We start from the raw sequence: 26,038 nt of genomic DNA on the forward strand, positions 1-26,038 counted from the left end.
GTAAATATATAAATTTCCTTGCTCTGTTAAACATCATTTGGTAAATATTTAAAAAATAAAATAAAAATAAAAGGGGGTTTAATATTTCTGATTTTAACTGAATTTATAGAAAACATATCCTAAAAATAAAGATTTTTTTATTGTCATTTTTTACAATCAGAAAGCGTTATTTAATAAATGTTCCTTTGGTGAACAAAAACTAATTCCAAGCTTTGTATGTGAACAATATTTTGGATCCTTCACATTTAAAAGTAAAGTAGACAACAGTGTTATTCACCAGCTAGATAGCAGTACTTTCATCACAGTTCACATCTACTACAGAGCTGAAGTATCTTAACATCTGTTTGGGCGGTGAAACAACAGCACTATGGGAAGGAATTAATGAGTAATATGCCTGCCGTGCTCCATTAGAGACTTTGTGCTCCTCTTGATTATGAAGATTTTACAGCACCGACAAATCTGTGCAAGGGCTTTGCTCCAGAGATGGTGTAATACAGAAGACCGATTTTATATATCTGAATGCATTTTAATATGTGCTTCTGCAATTAGACTCTTGAGCAGCAGCGTAATGCCAGTTATGTGCTATATAGGCTAGACATCAAGATTGTTGAGTGCCTTCCTCTATTTGCAGCTGTCAGACAAACACACCTGGTTTTATGTTCATTCATCTGTGTTCTACTCCATTACAACAATCTGTTCCTCATATAAGCGTCATTTGAGACTGAAAGCCAGTTGGAAAGCAATCAGAAGCTGCTGTTTGAATCAAGCACTTTTTGATGTGTATTTTACTATTTCAGTGGAAGGAACATGATCAAGGACAGCAACAGTCTGGCTTCAGTTGCTGCTGTGGAACGAGAATGACAGATGCAATTATGGCCGTAACTGACCGAAGTGTGTTGATATGAGCACAAATATCAGGGCGCATAACTGGAGCTTGTTATCTGTAATGCAATTAGCCTTGCCGGTGGTGCTAAATCCCAGGATCAGCTTATTGGTCGTAAATTAATGAAGTAAATCGATAACATGTTTTCATCTACATATGCATGACTGTGCAGTGCAGGATAGAGGCAGAGGCTTTTTAGTTTATGCAGAAATGTTGTTATTTACTCATGGCGTTACAAACCTGCATGAATTTCTTTCTTGCGTGCACAAAAGAACAATGACTGATCGGCTCTTTTCAATGCAACAAACGGGCTGCCAGACTCCAAAAAGCATCATAAAAGTGATCTGTTTGAATCATGCAGCATATTCTATCTCACAACCTTGGAATTATAAGGTTCTTTCTGCATTCTGAGTGGTTTTGAGCTTTAAAGTTTAAAGCCGAGATGATAGGGAACAAGTCTCTTTCGTACATTAAAATGGGCCTAAATGGATTCTTAATGTACAATATTATAATCCATTTAAATTTGGAAGTGGGGAGTTTTGGAATAGGCAAAATGTAGATTCTGTCTTGCAAAACATTATATGAAGCAATAATTGAACTTACATTTGAATACATATTTGTGTTAATTACAGGTTTATTTAATATCACAGGACACATTTTTCTTTATTTCTCAGGTTAATCATAAAAGACCATGCTTACTAGTTCATCCAGTGCAGATGTTAATTTTAGTTAGGAATATGGAGGGTTGTAAAACATAATTGCGGGATCAGAAAGCAGCTCCTGTATTACTGTAATTTTTCTCTAGAGATCAGTATGGCTGAAATAACATGCTAACGTTTATTGTTGTAATTAACACTCCATTAATTACATCAATTAACACTTTAAAAAGTGCAGAAAACCGACAATACTTCAGCAAAGTAAAAAAAATGCAGGGCTCCACACAATTCATTCATGTTGTCCCAACACAAATTCATTAAGTTAACAAAACAAATTTAATTACATTGAACACAACAATTAAGTTTCACATAGAAATCTCCAAAATTCTGTTGTTTCAGCTCATTTAAAATAAGTAATTTGAACAATCAGCAAAAAAATATGTTTTTCAGTGTTGTTTCACCAACACAATCTTACAACAATTCGTAACTTTTTGATTTAGTGGCTAATTCGTATGAATTCGTACAATCTCAGTCATTCAATTTAGTATGATTTGGTGGTTCTCGAGAGCTCCCCGTGGTAAAGGAGGAAAGGAGGAGAAGGGGTGAATGGGGGGTTTCTTCAGAAAATGAAGGTAAGGAAGTAATTCTAGCTAGGCTACTTATAGTGAGTTTGGATTAATCTGATTGGCTGATTCAGCTGCAGTCAATCATATCACGCGCTTCTCTGGAAATTAGTTTGTGAATCTTCACTTAAACTGACAAAAACATAAAAATAGTTAGGTTTCCTTGTGAGATCATGCTGGTTTCACAAGTTCATAAACAAAGAATTTTTATTCAACGTAAAATATTTAGACTCATTTTGTTAATAAGGGTGAGATCTTTCTGAGCTCTGCATTAAACGTTTCTTTTGATTTGCAAAAATGCCTTAAATATATTTTGTTGAAACATATTTTGTTTCTTTTGATTTGCAATAATGCCTTAAATACATTTTGATTTATGTGAAAATGGCCTCTTAACATTTTTAGCACTATTAAAGGCTGCTTTCTATTTGTATTACTCTAAAACCGTGTTGCCAGAAATAGCTGACGGTTTCCAGCCCAAAAGCTCTCCAAAACCCACCCAAATGCACAAAAACCGCCTTAAATATTAGATTAATATTTAATTTAATTTTACTTCATTTAAATCAGAAATTAGCCAAGTTGTCAGACTTTTTTTTTTTTTAAGATTTATGTTTGTCCCTTTTGCCTTTATTAAATAGGACAGTAATCAGACAGGAAGCGAAATGGGAGAGAGGGGGGTGGGGGTAGGGTCGAGAAATGTCCTCAAGCCGGGATTCAAACTTAGAACTCCCTGAAGTACTACTGCACCATATGTCAGCATGCTTACCACTAGTCTACTGCGCCAACATTTTCAGACCATACAGCAACCAACACCAACAGGCACAGAACCACAATAGTAAAATTACAACATAACTGGATCACATCACAACACTGCACTTATTGATTACACTACCTATTCACCTATATATTGTAGATTAATTTGTTTAAATATGATATTTGAATAGTTAATACATTCTTTGCATTAAAAATCCTGTGAAATTAAAATAAAGTATTTTAGATGTTAGTTTCAGTCCGTTAGTTTTAAGGATATCAATTAGCTGGTGTGCTCCAATGTGTCTCTTGTAAATCTGGTGAGCCAAAAAAGAATTCATTTGGCAGCTCACTAAATGATGACTTGTTTGACACATCAGAAGCAGGACATGAGTTCCAGCATCCACAGCAGCTCCATGGATTCCTAGTTTGGATTCAGGTATGGGAATGGGAGTTAGATTTGTTCGGGGAGTCAGATTGTGAACTTTCCTTTACCTGCTTGCGGGTGGGCTAACGCAGTTTGAGCTACGCACTGGTCACTACTAATTAAATGGAGTAGGAGCACACAGTAATGTTTTGTTAAAAAAAAAAATGTCAACCCGCCTAAGCCATATTTTTGTCGCACAATCAAATTCAAAACCGCCCAATCTGGCAACACTTCTCTAAAATTACCGTGCATTCACACAGAGCTTCAGCGTCAATGCTTGTCTGAACTTGGGGCTGACACGATTGTCATAGCAGCGTCAGCCAATGAAAGTAGTCCGCAAACGGCTACTGTGTGAGCAGGGGTATTTGCATAAAGCAATCTGATTGGCTGACACTTCCAATGGCGCTTGAAAAGTTGAGAATTTCCCAACTTCTGCAGCGAGCAACGCCGCTGAAGCACTGCCGACGGATCGACAAAGTTGTTCGGCAATGCCTGACGTCACCCATTCAAAGTGAATGGGAAGCGTTGATGCTGACGCCCTGTGTGAATGGGCCATTAAACTTGGATGTAATATATCACTCATCTTGGCCTCTGAGATGAGCCTGATTGGTCTTCTTGTATGCATTCAAAGTGCTGATTGGCTTACAAACAGAACCTTACAGATCCAAATTAGAGAGTTATTTTTGAAACTTGATATTTAAAGAGGTAAATAAATTGTCACAGAATAAGAATTTACACACAACTGTAGTGATATGTCTAGTGAAGCCATATTATTGTGTTGTGTGAGAAACATTGAGTCACTGCACACTCACAAATAAAGATACAAAATCTGTTACAGTGGTGTTACCTTTTCAAAAGAAACACTTTTGTACAATGTAGGTGAACATTACACTGTAAAAAATTATATGATCAGTTAGTCATCACAGCATATGTCTTAGTTCATTCTAACTTATTAAACTACGGTACAAACAAGTAAAGAAGTAAACAAGTAAACTACGGTACTTGATTGGACCATTTCTGGCTTCCATAAAAGGGCCAAACATGGACCATATCTGGGTCGAAATTTGGCCAAGATAATAACCCATAACTGGGCTTGAACTGGGCCAGATATGTTGGTGTGTCATGACTGCATTGACTTTGATAAACCCATGAAGCATTATGGCCACGCTTTTTCTCGAAGCGACCTGATTGGTAGAATTTTTTTTGTGTATTAAAAATAATTTAAATGTATTTTAAAAGTGCGTCAAACTGACGTAGCCCACATATAAATTAACATCTGGCCCAAATACTACATTTGATATCTGGCCCAAGTCTTGTGTGCCGCCCTTAAGATGGTGCCACCTCTGCGAAACCGGGCCATGTTTGGCCCACATGCTATATGCCAGTGCCAGACGAATACCTGCTGTGCCAGCTTTTATGCCAAATCTGGGCCAGAATTCTTTGCTAGCTGGGCATGTTCTAACTTAATTTTATAAGTTACACAAGCTGTTATAAGTCAGTTTAATTTAATACAAGTTTAAAGGATTGATAAGGTTAATTTGATTCTGCTTAAAAATGGAAGGCATCCAGTGTTTTTTTTTTGTGTGTAGTACCTTTAGGAAACACTTTTGTACGTTTATGGTTCTATGAGGAACACAGTTGGACATTTTAGGTATGAATATGTACCTTTAAGGACCTGTTAGGAACAAAAACTTACTGTACCCTTTGAAAAGGTACCGCCCCAGTGCCAGATTTTGTACCTTTATTTCTGAAAGTGTGTGTAAACCTACAGACATTCACTGTGATTACATGGAAAAAGTGTTTATGCTGTAAATGGCTTCTTTTGTGTTTCACAGAAGAATCATAGTAGTTTTGAAAGGCGCGAGGGTGAGTAAATGATGACAGAATAAATTTTCATGGATGTCTTTTATACAGTATATTTCCTGAAGAACCAGTAAACACAAGAAATGTTTAAAGATTCCTCTGGGTCAGTGATGAATGGTCAAATTTAGGATTACAAGCTGCATGCTTTCCAATGCTCAGCGAGAAATCAGTTGGGAAAACAGAGTCCAATTGGATCTGGAAAGCTCAAGTCTTTATAGCCGTTTTCCTGCCTCACTGAAATCTCTCATTGCATTTCAAGTCACAGAAGCAGCTTTAGTTCCTTCTTGTGGCCACACTGATGCTCTATCAGCAATCCTCAGATTTCTAGGATGTACTCAACCTTGACAGCTACCCATATTTTAGCTGAATGCTTTGGAAGCTCTGTGCCAGGTTTGGTCAATGAATAAGCTTTATTTTCAGGTAAATATTTGTAATTTGAGAATCAGAACGGAGAGCGGAGTTGTTGTTGCTGCATTATTTGCAGAGTCATCATGGAACTGTTGTGCGGTGACATGCGATTGAGTATTTAACATATTTGGAAGCAATAATGGGTGCTAAATATGTGATAATAAACTACACTGTAAAACATGCTGTGTTCCACACAATTGATTTGAGTTGGAACAACATGAAGGAATAAGTTAACTTATTAGTTTTTACAAATTGAAGTGGATTGAACACAAAGCAATTAGGTTGATCCTACTCGAGAATTGTGTTGATTCAGCTCATTTTAAATAAATATTTTAAGCAAACAACAAATCAAAAATTTTTGAGTGTAATTTTGATATTGTGTGGATTTTAAATAGCATTTTATTTGACTAATTGATTAGAATTCATTTATGATTCATTTCTCTTGATGAATTTGATTTGAAATTCACTTTTAAAAACTAGGTTGGAATTGTTTTGGTCAACAAAATTCAGTGAATCGTGTTATGAATCAATTAAAATTCAACAATTATTGTGGTGTATATACAGTTGAAGGCAAAATTATTAGCCCCACTGCAAAAGTTTAATTTTAAAAGTGCTGTTTTCTGTAATATTCTTTCTTCTTGAGAAAGCCTTATTTCTTTTAGTTTGACTGGAATAAATGTTAAAAAAAATCTTTTTTTAAGGTACATTTTATTAGCTTTCTTTCTACAGAACAAACCATTGTTGTTCAATGACTTGCAACCAAATTTGCCTAGTAAACCTAATTAACCTAGATAAGTGCACTTTATAATTGCACTTTAAACTGAATAGTATCTTGTAAAATAATTTTTTAAATTGTTTTAACAGTTTTTTTAATTGTGTTGAAAAAATCTTCTCTTAGGAAACATTTGAAAAAGCATAAATGTTTTTTTATAATTTTGCCCTCAACTGTATATATGCATATAGATAAATTCAGTATGAAATTAAATTGATGTGATTTTATAAACAATCAGAATTCACATTGATTGCAAGTGAAATGCTCATACGTCAATATATCAAATACATTTAGTAAAAAATAAAATGTCAAAAAATTAATAATCCTCATTCAGCACAACATTTATGTAAAAATTAGGCAGCGATACATGGCCATACATATGTTTTTATTTTTTATTATGTTTATTTTAATATCATTGTAATCTTGCTGAGAAATGGGTAAAACACAGCACTCGAGAGTCTTTAATATTTCACTAAATGATTCTTGTTCTAAATATGCCAGAGAAGTTTTTTGGTATAAAATACTGTCTCACTGAATGACATTTTCGTAGGTGTTTCCTTAATCCTTGTAAAATGTATGATTGTGAGATTATTATCCCCCCTTAAATTTTTTTCCTTTTTTAAATATTGTCCAAAGGATGTTTAACAGAGCAAGGAAATTTTCACAGTAGGTCTGATAATATTTTTTCTTCTGGAGAAAGTCTTATTTGTTTTATTTTGGCTAGAATAAAAGCAGTTTTTAATTTTTTAAAAACAATTTTAAGGTCAAAATTATTGGCCCCTTTAAGCTGTATATATTGTTTTGATAGTCTACAGAACAAACCATTGTTATACAATAACTTGCCTAATTACCCTAACCTGCCTAGTTAACCTAATTAACCTAGTTAAGCCTTTAAATGTCACTTTAATCTGTGTGTCTGTTTAATCTGTCTTAAAAAAATTCTAGAAAAATATTATTTACTGTCATCATGGCAAAGAGAAAATAAATCAGTTATTAGAAATGAGTTATTAAAACTATTATGTTTAGAAATGTGTTGAGAAAATCTTCTCTCCATTGACAGAAATTGGGGAAAAAATAAACAGGTGGGCTAATAATTCTGACTTCAACTGTATATATATATTTATAGTGAAAATGCATGATTATTCCATTGCAATTATTACCCTATAACTTGCATCCACTTCTCTCCCAATGTAAGACAGCAGTTACTGTTAAATATTAAGATACTAACTCATCTGCTAATTGCAGTTCAGTCACTGTGTGAGAAAATACAGAAATCAAACCACAGTTAAATATTAACAGATATTATCTTCGTTCTCTGTCAGAAACATCTCTCGCAGTTTCCTCTCAGCCAGACAGAAGTGTAGGCAGAAACCGAATGTACCGCTCTTCAAATGTGTCACATCTGAGAAGATAAAACTTCGCTTTTCCAGAAAAACAGACGCTTTAGTGTTCAGAACAAATCAATTCATAATTCTGTCAGCTTTCTGCAGTTGAACTGGCTTTCCTTTTTCTCCTCCCTGCAGGTGAATGGTGATGACAGCTACCTGAATGCAGTGCAGAATACAGGTGAGTCAATATGTTTTTTTCTTTGTTTTTACAGCAATACAGAAGCAGAATGAATCAAAACACTTCAGAGGTTGTTAAAAAATGTGTGTTACTGATATTTACTCATCAACCACTGTGCTGAAATAAGACTTTAAACTTTGCTATATACAGTGGGGAAAATAAGTTATGCATAATAAAAATGAAATGACACAGGGAAAAAGTATTGAAGAAAGGGAGGTGTTGAAAGGCAGTGAAAGCCCAGACAGCAGCTGAAATCTCTCAGTAGTTCTTTAGCAACCCTCTGCCCTTCGTCATTATAAATTAATATTGGCTGTTTCAGTCCAACATCTACATTATCAGGATGATGAAGATGAAACCAGGGCAAGACAGTGATCCAAAACACAGCCAAGAAAACTTTCAAATGCTTTCAGAGAAAAAATCAAGCAGTAGAATGTCTCAGCCAATCACCTTGACTTGAATCCAATGTAAAATACAAATTAAATGTATTTGTAGTTTCAGATGAATGTAATATTATTGATCATATCTTAAAAATCCATATATAAAAGAGTATGTGATTTTTCACCACTAGGGAGCATGTATTCCTAACAAACAAAAGATGCATTTGATGATGCTGTGAGTGAGTGTGGAATCATGGCAGTTGTCTTACATGATACAGGACTCCTGCAGAAATCATGTTTATGGATGAGCTAAAGTATTCAAAACTTATGGTATTATGAAGCAGAGTAAAGCTGCACTTTTTGTCCCACAGACTTCCAATCAGGACAGTGCACAGGGGGGTGGCCCCTCATTGGATGAGGTACCCCTCTCAGCCCCCCTCCCCCCTCCCCCCCAATCCCGTTCTTCACTTCGTGATCATCACCCGTCCCCCCACCCGTTCTTCCCTTTGCGATCTTATCACATAGAGGTGCGATAAATCTAATTTATTTTAGAAAGAAGTGATGGATATGACAACATTAGCTGATTTTCCTAATCTTAACATGAAATGAATCTTTGAATAGTTTGCCAAAAAATTAAAATTTCCAAATGTGAATTAGGTGTGTTTCCATCAAGTTGTTAGAGAGGCTGACTGTAGTATTTGTAGCAAGGTAACCAACAGTAATCAAGGCAAGCATAATAAAGTCAACTGATTAATCACGTGGGAGAACTGTTCACTACATCAGAAATTTTCTTTTTGGCAAATGCGTTTCCATCTGCCATTATTCACATTAACCATTTTTGGCATAAGTCCAAAACCACCTCAAGTGAGTGTAAAACAGTGTTGCCAGATTGGAAATGTCAAAGTATTGTACCAGAACCTCAAAATTATTGTATTTGGAGAAAAAGTGTCGTACATGAATCAAACGGAGAGTATAAAGCTATTATCTAGACAAATAGAAACTTTAACACAAATACATACCACAATACGTAGAAAAAAAAGCAGGCGTACCTTAGTGGTAAGGTTCAAACTCCACCTGCAAGTCGCTGCCATCGAATACCCGCGTGTTGCCAGATGTTGAGGGATTCATTTTGCGGTACAAATTAGATGTCATCATGGACCCCAACATACACTGTAAAAAATGCAGGGTTCCAGACAATTAATCCATGTTGTCCCAACACAAATTGATTAAGTTAACTTAACACGTTTAACAAATTTATGTGGATTGAACATAAAAAAATAAGTTGTCCCAATGAAATCTCAAGAATTGTGTTGCTTCAGCTAATTTTAAATAAGTATTTTAAACAAGCAAAAAAATATATATTTTTGAGTGTAGTGCTGGTTGGCTTGAAAGCAGTGCACCCTCCCGCATTTTTAACACACTCTGAGGTGAGCCCATTCAGAGTGTCTGTAATGAGTCGAATTTGTGTGTTTGTTTTGATGAGATTAACTTTGGAAAAACATGTTCACATGATGTATTTGAATAGGGAAAAATGAGAACATCGAGGGCAAACTCTCCTGTCCTTCTCTCCTTTCTTTTCAGCACAAATTTTTAAAAACTTTATTGTTTAAACGATCAACCTCAACCTGAAAACTACGAGCTTAAGCGTGGACGCAAATGACAGAAATGTTAACTCAAGCTCCACGTTGATTGGCTGAGAAAATGTAACGTAAGTTGAACGCCATAACATTCTGAAATTGTCGTACATCATTGGATTTTTTATTATTGATCGTACATCGTACAGAGGTTGAAATTATTGTACAAATATGATAATTATCGTACGTCTAGCAACGCTGGTGTAAAACCATTTTTTTTTTGTTAATTAAGGGATTTAAGAAAAAAAACTTGGCATTTCCGTGACTTGTTTCTCATGTGACACTTCAAAATGTGCATTAACACAAGGTGATGGAAACCCAGTTAGTGAATAAGAGTCAGAATATCTTCCAAGGTTTTCTGTCATTCGTAGCATTCTAAAGTGTAAATGTTTGCACTTTGACTGTTGTTTTTTCATATATTTAATTAGATCAGAAAAATATAAATGATCTGTTTCGTATGATCATTATGTTGTTTGTTTGTTTGTTTGTATACTTTATTGTCCCTCAAGGGGAAATTTTCTGTGGACTCACACAGCACATCAGCAGGTTCTAACATAATAAAAATTAAAAATAGGTCAACAAACAAAAGAATTACATACACTATCGATCAGTGTTCAACAGTCTGATTGACACTGGATTAAAAGAGTTCTTCAGTCTGTTCCGCCTCCAGCGGAAAGTTCTATATCTTCTACCAGAAGGTAAAAGATCGTAAAATGGAAAGAGTACATGAGATGGATTACTTAAAATTCTTTTCGCTTCATTTAGAGTGCATTGCTCGTAGAGTGTTTGTATACTAGTAAAAGTTTCAGATCCTATTAGTCTTGTAGCAATTCTGATAATATTGAAAATTTTTGATTTCAGATTTACAGAAAGATTGCCATACCATGTAGATAGACCATACCTGATAACACTTTCAAATACAGCTTGATAAAATAAGTACATGATTTTCTTATCAACACCATAAAACCACAACCTTCGTAGAAAATACAGTCTTTGGTAAAGCTTTTCACAGATCCAGTTTACATGAGTGTCCCATGTTAGAGACCTGTCTATGTAAATTCCCAAATACTTGTATGACTGTACCTGAGTGATTTCTTGATTATGTACAAACACTGGTGAATGCTCAACAACACACTTGGGATCAAAGATTATTTCCTTTGTTTTTTTTGTATTTACTTTTAAAAAGTTTTCGTCGCACCACTCAACAAATGAATTATATAAATGATTTGTAAAAATAGCTTCATTAATAGCTACAGTATATTTGTCCAGTATTGCGCAGGTTTTTCTTAGTCTGCAGTGGTGAAAATTTTACTAAAACCACAAACCAATGACAGGGTGTCGAGCACCCAAGGCTCATTAATGCACAAGGGCAAAGCAGGCTGTCCCATCTGGTCCAAGCAAACAGAAGGTCTACTGTGGCACAAGTCACAAAAATTTTTAATGATGGTCGTAGGAGGAATGTGTCACAACACAATGCACAGTGCATTGCCTCAGACCAATCAGAGTGCCCACGATGACCCCTGTTCTCTGTCAAAAGCATCTTCAATAAGCACATACATGTTGGAACTGGACCTTGGAGCTGCGGTAAAAGGTTGCTTGGTCAGATGAGTTCCTTCCTTTCAACAGTCAACAATCACAACGGAGCTATTTAATCTATGGCAATGGACTATATACACAGCTAGTGTTTTCCAACCAATGATGAACTTCCGGTGAAAGCTTTATGTGACTGTTTTAATTTCATAAGATTCCTTTTACAGCATCGATGTTGTAATGTAATTCAAATGTAATCAGTTAAATAGACTTAAACATTCATTTGTTCCTTAAAGTGTAAAAAGCAGCAGGCTAGAGCATCATTAGCAGCAGGCTAGAAATTCCATTGAAAATACTGGGGTAAAATTAATTTTCATATTTTAAAGACATGGTGCATAAAAATATAATTTAATGCAGTGCTTCTTGTTTGGTCTGACATCTACCTTATCTTTTATCTCAGCCAGACAGTAAAGATAGCTTTTTTTTATTAAAGAAAACAGATCTTAAATGTGGCGATTTTGTATGGGATGACAATTAACCCGAAGCCTTAAGGCTGGCTCACTGAAATTAAAAGTCTCTGTGCATATACCCCATTTCACATCACAGACTACATGACTTAAAAAGATCTTCTGTGAATGTATTGGTAATATTATTATCATTATTATTATTATTACTACGGTATTATATCTTATTAAATGACAACTTATCAGTTGGCATTTCTGTGTGGAGTTTGCATGATCTCCACGTGTTGGTGTGGGTTTCCTCTGGATGCTTCACCTTCACCCACAGTCCAAAGACATGAGCTATAGGTAAAATGAATAAACTAAATTGGCCATAGCGTATGTGTGTGAATGATTGTGTATAGATGTATCCCAGTACTGTAAACTATATACTGGATAAGTTGGACCAAGCCGAAGGAAAATGAATGAATGAATGACGAAAGCAAAGATTAACTTTCTCAAACATCAGCATATTGTTACCAATATAATTTTTTTTTAACTCAATAAATAAGCAGGCTGATTGTATTTCGTTAGTGCTTCAGTAAATGATCTGCCAGATAGGACATTATAATTCCAAGCTGAAAATGACTTTTTAAAATTAGAAGCTTCGATCTGCATTTGCCCTGTTTGTTTTTACCCCAATTTGCAAATTTAGGAGAGTTTTGATAATTTACTTTTAGAGTACATTAAGAGTCTCTGTCATGTTAATGTATGAAAGGGAACCGTTACATACATATTGTATTATAAGTACAATGAACGCTATGGGGCGGGATGACGCCACTCCTTTTTGTGCTTACCAGCTGACTGCTTACCTCTGTATGGACAGCTTTCCCGCTGTAACCAGTTTGTCCTGTTATTATTATTTGAGATCTCAAAAAGTGTACACAGCGGCCTCTCGTGGATTTTGCGAAAATAAAAACTGCAAAAAACAGGGACAGATTTCGCGGTCTCCAGAAATGTATATAGAGGTACGTTTTCAGAATGAGCTTGGGTTAATGAAAACAGTGCATGAAATTGCTTTACAAGCTACTTGGTTAATGTCAATGAAAAAATAATTTCCTCTATGAGCCTAGAAGAGCTGCTATGTACTTAAAAATGATGTTTGTTTAAAATGAGCTGAATCAACACAGTTATTGAGGTTAAGTTTTTGTTTTTGGGACAACTTAATTGTTTTATGTTTAATCCACTCAAATTTGTTTAAAAAGAAATGTTAACTTAATTTCTACATATTGACCTAACACAAAATGATTGTGTGGAACCCAGCATTTTTATACTGTAGCTACTGCTGTAAGCATGCTTTGCTCTTTGTTAGTTTCTTTGGCTGAAAAGAATCTGTTCAAGAGCAACATGAATGTTTAATGTTCTTTAAATGATTTTCTAAGAAGAGAAAGGCCGTACACTTTAAATGTGCATAAATTATCTTCTAAATCACCTTTTATGCGTTCACTAGAATAAAATAAAAATGGCTTGAGAGTACTAAAGGCCACCTTTCATGCTTTAAAATGAAGACACTTGTTTTCATCTCACACATATTTACGGAGAATGAAATTAAAAACAAATGCTTGTTTAGAGTTACATTCCCCCTTGTCTGATTCTCTCAGTTCTGCCTGTGTTGGAAATGAGCCGATAAAGATGGATTTGCAACATTTTGCCTTATTTAAATAATTCATCAATTCCCCTAGAGCTCCAAAATATGACATTTACACCACATCACTGTATGCTAGGCGCTGAATATCACCAGTGTGGCTGGGTAATAAGGGCATCTGCCCTGTGATGGTGTCCCATCTTTTCTGAGCTCTGTCAGATTTTCCCCCTCATCTCACTCTCATATACTTCGACAGCGTGAAATTTCCCAGCACCAATCCCAGAGTGCTAATGACTGTCAGCGCTTTGATGTCGCTGCATCAAGACAGATAAACAAGCCGCCTCGGACCAACCAATCAGACAGCTTTATGGTCCCGGCAACGGAAAGGGCTTAGATTGAGCGATTTGGTTTTTTTTTCTTCTCATTGAAAACATAAACTCTGCCCGAAGCATCCCTTATACATCAAAAGAAATGGGTCAGCCTGTGATTTCATTGGTCCCTTGAAAGTTGCATGGTTAGATTGCTTCCTATAGATCCAGGTTGCACAGTGGTCATTTGAGATGCTTGTAACAATACCCAGTGATTGCATGCAAAGTCTTTGTTGTGCATAAACAGAACATCACAGAGGCTTTGCATGAAACAGTAGCCTTAAGACAGTTCATTTCTGTAATAAGTTCGAATAATATCAAGTCCCTTTGCTCTCTGACACCCATTGGTGTCCCACCATGCATCTGATCACTTAACATGCCAAAGCACGTTATGCGAAGCGTATCAAATATTCATTGTGGTAGGGAAATGGATTATTTGGGGAGGGAAAATGAGCTCTCCTATGGCGCAGAGCTGAGAGTGTGTGTGTCCAAGTATGCCATACGGATGCTTTGCGTAAATGACTTGATTTCTGCTGCCATTCGTTCTGCCAGTGTGCTTCCATTAGCTAGAAGTGGCACAGAGGGTGTGAGTGGCTGAAGGTGAATCAATCCCAGCCAAAGAGCTCCAGTACAATGCACTGCATTATTTATTTTTTGTCCTTTTTATTATTATTTTTAATCATTTGTCTGCGTATTCCCTCTGCTAACTGCATATGGTTTTGAAATTGAAATGATAAATAAGCCATTTTCTCTGAATGTTCACTTTTTGATTTGATATTTGCTTTTAAATTTGTTTTTGTCGTGTCACAAAATTGAAATTCTCTATAGGTAGAAAACCATGGCTGTCTTTATTTGACTCGCTTATGTCCTCCAGTTTTGATAGTTGATTCATAAGGTCGTTTTCTTAATAATTCTTTTTGGAATACAACATCAAAACATCACAGGAAAGACTCTCAGCATCGTCTGTGCATCTGGGCCAGTCTTTGCTTCTTGGATAGCTTTGATGTCTCATCCCCCATCTTCAGATCTGTGTGCGTTTGGTTCAGATTTGGAAAAGAATGTCAGTATGAGATGATTTCATGTTTCAAGGCATGTTTTTAATGAACTAGAGGCGTTAGTTTATCAGATTCATTGCAGAGCATTCATCCTACATGCATCGCTCTCTCTCTCTCTCTCTCTCTCTCTCTCTCTCTCTCTCTCTCTCTCTCTCTCTCTCTCTCTCTCTCTCTCTCTCTCTCTCTGTGTGTTTTTGCCATTGCATCCCCTCCCCCATGCTTTCCCATGTCATAGGAGTCATTAGCACCTGGGGATCAGCCATTTTTTTTTCTTCTTGCATCGTAGTGAAATGGGATGGAAATGTCTGAGCCTGTGCTGAGTAAGCGTGGTCGACTCCTGGTTCTGGGCCTGATGCCCTGACACCTCTGTTTTACACTCTTTTATTGCCTGACCTTCCTTGTCATTGCTGTTAAAAATTCCCTTTGATTCTTTTTATCGGCCAAACGTATTATTTCATCACACAGATGTCTATCACCTCTGTTCTCCTTTGGAAAATGATTTAAATGTCAGCTGAATTTAGCAGTCCTAAAGGCATTATTTATTCGTATGTTATTGCGGATATGTTGTTATTTATCCGTATATTTGTCCGTATGTTGTTTATCCATATGTTTGTTGTGGAATGTATTTGTAACCACAAAATCTATTATATTATCTGAAAGCTGAATGAATAAGCTTTTCATTGATGTATGGTTTGTTATGTCAATATTTGGTTGAAATACAACTACTTGTGAAAATTACTATCAGAGCAATTTACTAATTAAAAATTGAGGTTTGATATATTATTTACACAAGGAAATTTACAAAATGATTTCATCTGATATTATCTTTTGTTAATATTCGAATGATTTTTGGCATAAATTAATAATTTATATTTATATACCCATGAAATGTAGTGGGTTAGTTCACAAAAAAATGAAAATGTGCTCACTATTTACTCAACCTCAAGTTGTTCCAAACTTTTATAAGTTTCTTCCTTCTGTTGAACATAAAAAGAAAGCTGAAAACCTGTAACCATTGATTTCCATAGTAGGAAAACAAGTATGGTAATCAATGTTTATTGGTTTTTAGCTATAACCATAAGAAAGTGAAGGGTAAGTAAATTATGACAGAATTGTCAGTTTTGGGGTGAACTACGTATCTCTTTAAGACAGTTTTTTTTTTGGTCACTTTTTAAAAGTAACCTTAGCATTAGTGCATCATGAAGAGAAAAATTGTAAAACTGCTAAAAATCATCATAAAATCTGAAAGCAAAATCAAATATGTCATATTGTGCAGGATGCATGTTGAAGTATTTTCAGTCTCATAAAATATATTAAGATATGATAGCCTATCACACAATCAAAAAAGTTGTTTTCCTGAATATCAGAATGCGGTTTTACAGTCTATTATCCATGATGGGAAGTTAATAGCAAAAAACATACTCAGCAATATACACTGCCTGACACTGAAGTCTTATACTAATGTTACTAATAAAGTCCTCTGGAATGACAAAGAAAGCGTTCTTGCAGGACTCCCAGTGTCAAGATTTTTGGATTCATCTTCAGTGCCTCCTCCTTCATCTTACCCCAGACATGCTATTGGTGACTGGGCTGGCCAATTCTGGAGCACCTTGACCTTTTTTGCTCTCAGGAACTTTGATGTGGAGGCTGAAGTATGAGAAGGAGCTATCCTGCTAAAGAATTTGCCCTCTCCTGTGGTTTATAATATAATGGGCAACACAAATGTCTTGATACCTCAGGCTGTTGATGTTGCCATCCACTCTGAAGATCTCTCGCACACCCCCATACTGAATGTAACCCCAAACCATAATTTTTCCTTCACCAAACTTGACTGAATCTATGAGAATAGGTTCGTGTGAGTTCCAATAGGTCTTGTGCAGTATTTGTGATGATTGGGATGCAGTTCAACAGATGATTCATCAGAAAAATCTACCGTCTGCCACTTTTCCAAATAAGCAATAGAAGTCAAGTTATTATTTGTTGCTTTTACAACTGAGATCGATGACAAGACTTTTTTCAGGTAGTGGGTTGTTTCATTGCTGTTTCAAGAAAAGCAGTACTACCCACCCCAGTTAAAAGCCAATATCATAATTAAAAATTAAGCAAATATTCCTGCAAGAATGCATTAAAATAGTTCCATTTCAGTTCAAGCTAAAATTTATTTATTCAATAATTTTCCTTCAGCTTAGGCTCTATTTTAAAGGTTGCCACAGCGGAATGAACCGCCAACTATATCAGCATATGTTTTACATCCAGCCACAACCCAGAATTAGGAAACACACATACACACTCATTCACACACAGAAATTTATACACTACGATCAATTTAGTTTATTCAATTCACCTAAATAGTCGATGGACTGTGGGGGAAACTGGAGCACCCGGAGGAAAACCACGACTCGAACCAGCGACCTTCTTCCTGTGAGGTGGCAGTGCTAACCACTGAGCCACCATATATATAGATATATAGGATAGGAACAATTAAACATTATTTTTTGTTTGTGTTTTTGATCAAATAAATGCACATTTTGTAAACATAAGACTTGAAATCCTACCCACCTCAGCTTTTTGAACAACACTGGAGTCCTGGAGTTCTTTAAGCTTAAACTCTTTATTAAACTTTTGATTATTTTTCCAGCAGGATAAGAAAAATTGTCTTAATTAAAGAAATATTCCCTGAAAACAAGTCATTATCTGCCTCATAGGCGAACTGATCTATTTTAAGGATGTTTAGATCATTTACTACAAAACAAAACACAATAATAATTAAGACAAAAATGAATCTAAAATGCAATTATGAGCTTTTTTTATTCAACGCCACTCTCTATGGATGAAATATTCTTCAGTTTGTTCCAGACACTTTATCGACAGCATTATGGCGTTTCCTGCCCACACATCTTTATGCATCCAATTAAGCAGAAACGCAGCGAACGATTTCCCTGAGGTTGGCACAACTCTTTCTGAGAGCGCTCTCCGTCATCCTGTTTTAATATGTCTAATTCAGCTCTGCCCTGATTGCAGCGAGTCTGTCTGAGCTTGCAGATGGAGACATTAATCTACTGTCGCTCGCTCGCGCACACACATACACACACTGTTCCTCTGTAATATATGTTTTTCTGATATCACTTGAATGCAGACGGCCTGGCTCAGAAAGTGCAGTGCCATGAGTATGCAGACAAAAAAGACAGCAAGACGTGCCAGTCGTGACTGTGATTAACAGCCTGTTCTTCCCATTGTCAGAGATGTGGTTTCAAAGGCAAACGGAAAGGTGGAGGAGCCTTCATATCTACTGTGCTTTTCACTGACGGGTTTGGAAGTGACATTTTGCTGAGTCATTGAATGCTGGATTCTGGGATTTAAGGAATTGTTGGTTGATGCAGGATTACGGGAAGTGAAAGATCACAGCCTCTCCGTCCTTTCCCGACTGTCTTTGGGTTCCTCACAAATTGCAGACAAGCGTGGAAAATCTGCTGACATCTCTCGGAGGCTTTTTTGTGCCATGTCTGCAGCATTTCACACTCCATATGGACCACACCATCGAAACTCTCCATGAGCCCTTCCCATAGTTCTGTTCTCTTCCCACCATGTGTTCAGTCATCCGGTGAGAGATGCGTTTGTGTCTCCATCAGCACTGCGCTATAAACTCAAACTCTAAAGCCCTCTAGCGAAGTAAAGTTGTGCTTGAAACTCTTAGAAAGTTTCGCCAAGGCACCGCTAATAATCTTTCCTACACATTATCTAGCCATTCGCAGCGTGTGTGATGTTATTATGGGCGGAATGCAATTTGATCCAGATTTTCACAGCACTACAACACCAAAATCGAGTTAGCGTAATCAAGTTTTAGTTCTGGAAGAAGACTGGCTATGATTTTTCCATCCAGCTAGCTGTGATCCAGCCCTAATCGTGTAAGGATTCCTGTTTACTGCAGTCATTTTTTCCAATACTATCTCTTTTTTTGGTCTTATTTATGTATGATATTAAGTTAGCATTTGGTCCATCTGATCACACAGACGAGAGAGACACATTCCTGTCTACACCACATGTTTTAATCCATCTTTTGATCCACCTTGACCACTTTTATGAATTCTTAGAAAGGATGGATTATTGGCCTGTTTTTTTTGAGCTGTTCAGTTAGGTATAGTACCAACACAGGCTCAGTCTGAAAACAAACCCCTATATACATTTCTGGAGATCGCGAATTATGTAGCCAGAGCTATGTGTGGCCGTGTTTCGTCTTTTAAAAGAACACTATGGGGCAGTATGGTGCTGTTCCTTTAACGCTACCAGCTGACTGCTTACCTCCATGTGGGTGGCTTTTCTGCTGTTGCCTGTTTGTCCAGTGGCGCACTGTGTCCGTTGGCAGACTTGTGACATGAAGCGGAGTTGGCTGCGACGACGGGGTTCGAGTCTGGCAAAGACTAAAGGCCAAAAAATAAAACAAACTAGTAAATAACAGGGTGAGAATGTGGTAAGATCTCTTAACGTAGTAAAAAGCAGGCTACTGCGAGGGTTTTTCTTTTTTTTCTGGATTGCTTTTGAAAAAAACTATAGGTTGGGTTTAGGGAAATGGGTGGGTGGGTCAGTCGGTGCTTTTGAAAGCACTATAGGTTGGGTTTAAGGAACGAGGAGGGTGGGTCCATCGATCGGTCAGTCATTCAGTCTACAGTGGCCTCTGGTGGATTTATGCGAGAAGAGCAGGTGCGAATGGCATTCACGAGAGGAATTTGAGATCTCAAAAACCACACACAGCGGCCTCTGGTGGATTTGCAAAAAAAAAAACAAAAAAAAAAAAAAAAAAAAACCTCCTGGGATATACAGTACAGTACGCATTTATATCTGTTTCCATTGTCAAAGGTACCAAAGTAGCAAACTGTACCACTTTTTTGTACCATTTAACAACAGTACCTAGCACAATGCTACAGCACCGAAAGGTTGGAGCTAGAGTGCTATTGGTTTACAGAAAATCATCACCAATGTGTGTTATAAGCCAGGGGTTCCAAAACACAAAAAGCGACATTTTTAAATAGACAGCCGAAAGACGACACAATACTAATACAATAACAGGGCACAGTAATGAACCATGCTCAAACAAACCTTTGTGTTCGAATGACAAATATTCACAAGCTAAGAAGCAAGAATGTGATCTACTGTGTGTCCTCTAATTTTGTTTACAATGAGGCCGTTCACATGTTAAATCTGTAGACTGTATGAAAATTGTTGTATAAATATATATGTGTGTGGAAAGTGCTGTGCGTATATTCATTCATTAATTTTCCTTTAGCTTAGTCCGTTATTTATTAGGGGTCGCCACAGCGAAATGAACCACTAACAATTCTGACATATGTTTTACGCAGATGATGCCCTTCCAGCTACAACCCGGTACTCTGAAACACCCATGCACAATCATTCACACATGCACTCATACATTACGGCCAATTTAGTTAATCCAATTCACCTATAGCACATATCATTGGACTGTGGGGGAAACTAGAGCACCCGGAGGAAACCCACACGAACACGGGGAGAACAAATTCCACACAGAAATTCCTACTGACCCAGCTGGGGCTCGAACCAGCTACCTTCTTGCAGTGAAGCAACAGTGCTAACCACTGAGCCACTGTGCCACCCCGCTGTGCGTATACATTTGAAATAACCACTTGAGTTGGAGAAAGACGTGATGTGTGAATGGCCTGTACAGCTTTCTTCTTCCAGAGAAAATTACTTCAGTCTTACTAATGTACATCACACTTAATAAGAAAGGGTACTATTGCCAGTGGAAACACATTCAACTCAGTATGGTGATCCATACTGAACAGGACTGTTCTTAAACCATACAACTTGTTGTGGAAACAAGGCATATGGGTGGGTGTATTTGCAAAATAAAAGTAGACATTTTAGATATCAATCGGAGACAATTTATTTATATTTAGCTACGACTATTCCCATGTAGCACAACAAATCATCTTACACTCTCAATACTTAAATATTTGTGTATAAATATATAGATATTTTGTAATAAACTTCAAATATGTTTTTTTATATATACAAAATATATATATATATATATACACTGAAAACGGATTCATTGAATTTACTACATTTTTTAAGGTAAGTGTAAGGTAAGTGGTTTATATGGGCTGAATTTAAACAAAGAATTAAATTTAGTAATGTTCAAATTAATTTGTTTATTTAAGTTCAGCCCATATAAACTGTTTGCAACTCCTTACCTTAAAAAACGTTTGTAAACCCAATGAATAATTTTTCAGTGTATTTCGTTTTTGTTTTATATGTGATGGCAAACACAATACTTTATTTTGTACCTTTTGTCTTTTTATCTGATTTTTATTTACTCCTTTGCCTCAAATTCAGTGTTTGTAATGGTATGATCGTACTCATAGCTTGGTGGTTTGGTTTGTGGCGCATTTTAATGAAGACTTTTCATTCTATAGGAATAATGAATGGGAAAATACATGTGAAAAAACACCACTGAAAAAAAAAAAAGGGGGGGGGGCATTAATACACTCAATTAAACATCAGATATTCTTAATTTGCCTGTAATTGTGTCACGTTTTGCAGAATTTTGTCTTTCAGTTCAGACAGACAAATTACTTGTCACTGGAAGCTTGTCAGTTCATACCTGCTGGGACGCATTGTAATAATAGTGACAGTATAATTGCTTGGCATGGCAGATGTCTATCTGTGAATAAAGTCTTGTGATAATTTCAATCTCATTGGCTTTTGCAATGCTGAGATTTAGAATTCTTTGTCAAAATGGCACTTGTAGCTCAAAGTTATTTTACATACAAAGAGCATGTGATGTTAAGAGCCAATTTGTGTTGTCGAAAATGCATGCGACATTTGTAGTGTAAATGCTAATCCATATTAATGCATACTGGGTATAATCAAAAACCACATACTCGGACAACCCTATCACCAGTCAATCAAATGCTGCTTTGATGTTTGATGTTTAAATTTAATACGTGCAATTCCCCCTTTTTCGTATGCTTTTAAAGTGTATTTTCTGTTTTACAAACGGTGAAATTAGCACGCACAAGCTCAGAAATCTAGATAGCTTATTGCATGTTGATATGATTGTCACTGAATAGGATCCTACATTTTATTCAAAATGAAATCTCTTCAGGCCGACACGGTGGCCCAGTAGTTAACACTGTCACCTCACAGCAAGAAGGTCGCTGGTTCGAGCCCCAGCTAGGCCAGTTGGCATTTCTGTGTGGAGTTTGTTCTCTGCGTGATTGTGTGGGTTTCCTCCGGGTGCTCCGGTTTCCCCCACAGTCTAAAAGACATGCACCATAGGTGAATTGAATAAGCTAAATTACCTGTAGTGTATGTGTGTGAATGCAAGAGTGTATGGGTACTTTCCAGTGCTGGGTTGCGCCTGAAAGGGCATCAGCTGCGTAAAACATATGCTGGATAAGTTGGCGGTTCATTAGGCTGTGGCGACCCCTGATAAATAAAGAGACAAAGCCGAAGAAAAATGAATGAATTAATGAAATTCCCTCAAATACATATAAACTTTAATGGAAATTTCCCAAGAAAGAATGCTATTTTTTTTTTGTGACAAAAAGCACTTGAATGTCAGGAGCTCGTAATCTGACATCCAAATTCCCAATAGCATGATCTTTAAATTTTGCTTACTGTAAAACATTCACATAGTTTCCATGGTTATTCATTGGTTAATAGACTGCGCAAGCATAGTGACAGAAGTCAGGATATCAGTTTCCGGTTTACTGTCTATTTTTATCCGTATCTGCAACAAACAAGATAAGTGCTGCATGCAGTATGGAAGAAGAAGTATAATGTGTGTGACTTGTTTAAGCTCTGAAGACAGGTACTGTTTCATATCTGCCACATGCTACACATGTACACCTAAATAAATGACAGAAGGCATTTCAAAGTAATGGAGTGTCCTGTACATTTAACAATGATACAAAAGTGCATAAAATTAACCCCAGGGAGATCTGACCAAGCATCTTAATGTGCTGCAAAATTTGAATATGCAGAAAATTACTCATTTGAATAGTAATCGTGTTTTATATTTTGCATACAGATTACAATTTGTAACACCAATATTTTACAACATATAATTATAAAATAAAAAATAATTATTTAGGTGAACAAGTAGGTTATGTCTACACTAATCCGAATAAATTTATAAACAGCCTTTTCTTTTAAAAACCCTCCATGTCCACACTATCGTTTTCAATTCTTTCCATCATCCACACTAAAATGACTGAATGTGCTTTTATTCAGTACTGCACATGCGCACAGACGTAAGACACTATTACATGCATCATATGAGCTTGGCATTTATTTACTTTCCATCTCTTTGAAATGTTGCTGCAAAATGTTGCAAGTGTTGTCTGTTTCTGCCAATGATCCATAGCTCCCAGTAAACAATCTGTGTCCTTTGAAGAGAGGCGATATGGAGCATGTAAACTGATATTAAACTGATATAAACTGATAGCATTCAAAACATCTGCTTTACAAGGTCGTCCACCATGTTAGCTGAATTGGTTGCATGACTGCATCACATGACTAAAATGCATCATCGTTTTTCGAAAGCCTCTGTTTTCACAGTCCACACTGCAATCTGAACACAGAGTTTGCAAATGTATCCACTTTGAACAGTGTTTTTAATAATATACGTTTTCGTTTCCTAAAAAAATGCCATCTCAGTGTGGACGGAAGGCTAAAAAGGGAGAAAAATGTGTTTTTCAACTAAACAGATTAGTGTACATGTGGCCTTAAGGCTAATTTATACTTCTGCATCAAGTGACTGGTGTAACCCACAGCGCCTGCCTTGCACGGAGTCATCCATTTACTTCTGCATGGTGTTTGTGTTGCTCTGCAATAACACTTCCAAAGTGCTAGCTGGCTTTTATGTTCCTCTGTGTCGAGCTTCTTCACTGGTTTTTTGCTTTTTCTGAATGTTATCCTTATCTACAAATAGCTAAAACTCGTTCATTCAGAGGCGGGAACCGGCGGACGTGCAACAACTTTAAACATAATGTAAACACAAAACAAAAGTCTCCATCTGGTGCTCCTTCACTTGACTCGACACTTGTAAACACTCGCTCTATCGGGCTTGCGGCTGTCCCACGGCCCTCAGCCCTGCCCCCACTCATCACCGCTACCAAGCTGACCAATCACAAAGCTTGCGATATGCTTCATGTAGTCGTGTAGTTACATTTTTTTGATAAGTGCGTGTCTGTGTCAGCCACGGCGAAGGCCTAAGCGACAATGAAGGCTGCGCTGGACCATACACGTACGCTTGACACAGAAGTATAAATCAGCCTTAAATCTGTGCAAGTTAATCCACTGGAATAAATGTTTGCCTTGGTTATCTTAATCAATTTGCTTCCTAGTTTGAAGTGGCTGTCCTACTTGTTGATGTCAGTTTGATGCTTCAGCCACTATATTCTCACTGTTAGTTCACTCAAATAAATATTATAAATGAATTAAAACAATTCTTGAGGGTTTTTGTGTGATAACGTAATTGGTTTATGTTCATCAACTGAAATTTATAAAAACAATTAAGTTAACTTAATCAATTTGTGTTGAGACAACATGAAGTGTTTGCTATGAGGGAATTATGCGCAAAAAGAAAGCTCCTGCCTCCGGTCTTTTTTTTTCTGCTTTTTTTCAAATAATGGTCCATTCGCTAATGTTTTTAATAACAAAAACAAACAGTGAGCTATACGTTCATTATTGTATTCATAAATTTTGTTAATATTAGTTAATAAAAAAATAGGTCAATGGTAATTCTTGTTAACTCAGTGCATTAACTCATGTAAACAAGCATTTTAGTAGATTTAATGCATTAAAGTGATGCATTAATAATAATAATAATAATATTTAGTATTATTATTATAGGTGGGCATAGATTTTTTTTATCTAGTTTAATCTCACTGTAATCTTGGAATTAATCTAGATTCATCTAGATTATAATGGCTCATTTGAATTCTGCCGAAGGCATTCAGAATATGTGTGCTAGCTAAATAATAAATCTTTGAGAACGGGTTTCTCAAGCCAGGCGGCGCATTAGACCAGGGGCTCATCTCCGGTTTTCAAAATGCATCACAAACTGCTTGAGAAACTGTTCTACTATGAAAATTGGTGATGAAAATAAATAATGTTCAATAAGATGTACTTGTGTTTACTAACTGTTTATTCAGTTAAACATCAATGTTGAACTGTAGGTCTACATAAGCTCCAAACAGCGATTTTTTTTTTTTTTTTTTTTTTTTTTTTTGATTACCTTAATCTGACTAAAGGACTAAAGTCATAACTGAACTAAACAGAAATAGAATTAAGGCATGTGGAGTATGCATATATTAGTGGCATTACTGAAGCAAACACAGCGATCAAACTATTACCGTCATGTAGGACATTTCGCTACATTGTAGGAATTTTCTGACATGATCCACACACGAGGCTGTGAGAAAAGGACAGCGCACACACACACACACACACACACACACACACACACACATCGCAAAATGTGGTAGTTTTTTTCTTTCCATTCGATGTGTGTTATTAAATTCCATAACACTCTCACCAGTCCTTACTCCTTATTTGCGTCTAATACCCCAGTTTGTCATGGGTGCATGAATGAAATGTTTATGAGTGAAGGTGAAACTGCCAAACTGCAGTTAAAGTCACCCAAAATTACAGGAAACTCTTACATGAAAGCACTTCACGCAAACACCTTAATTATATTATTGTCTATTAATGCAAATAACTAGATTACAGATGTCCATGCTTTACACTTAAAAGTTACATGGATAGAAGACAAAACCGTATCCAGAGGTAATTAAAAATTCTATAAAAATAAGATTTGACATTTAATTTTTGACGTAAAATTTATATTTAACATTGTCAGTATAAAAAAACACATCAAAAATACACAAAAACCTCACAAATAGGCAAGTCTAAAAAATGAGTCTGCTAGGACGCTTTAAAAGATAAATGTTGCTAATTAACTATGATTAATAAATGCTGGACAAAATTGCTGTACATACGT

General features: G+C 36.3%; 1 protein-coding gene across 1 annotated transcript in view; it reads left to right on the forward strand.

The window, feature by feature from the left end:
- The window catches only part of si:ch73-127m5.1 (neurotrypsin), an 81,033-nt gene that overhangs the window by 2,825 nt on the left and 52,170 nt on the right, over nucleotides 1–26,038 (forward strand). The window contains exon 2 of the mRNA XM_056469844.1: nucleotides 7,903–7,945. Within this exon, the coding sequence (XP_056325819.1) occupies nucleotides 7,903–7,945 (43 nt within the window). The remainder of the gene's footprint in view (nucleotides 1–7,902; nucleotides 7,946–26,038) is intronic.

The sequence above is a fragment of the Danio aesculapii genome, chromosome 12 (genome assembly GCF_903798145.1).
Source record: "Danio aesculapii chromosome 12, fDanAes4.1, whole genome shotgun sequence".
In the NCBI taxonomy this organism is placed as follows: Eukaryota; Metazoa; Chordata; class Actinopteri; order Cypriniformes; family Danionidae; genus Danio; species Danio aesculapii.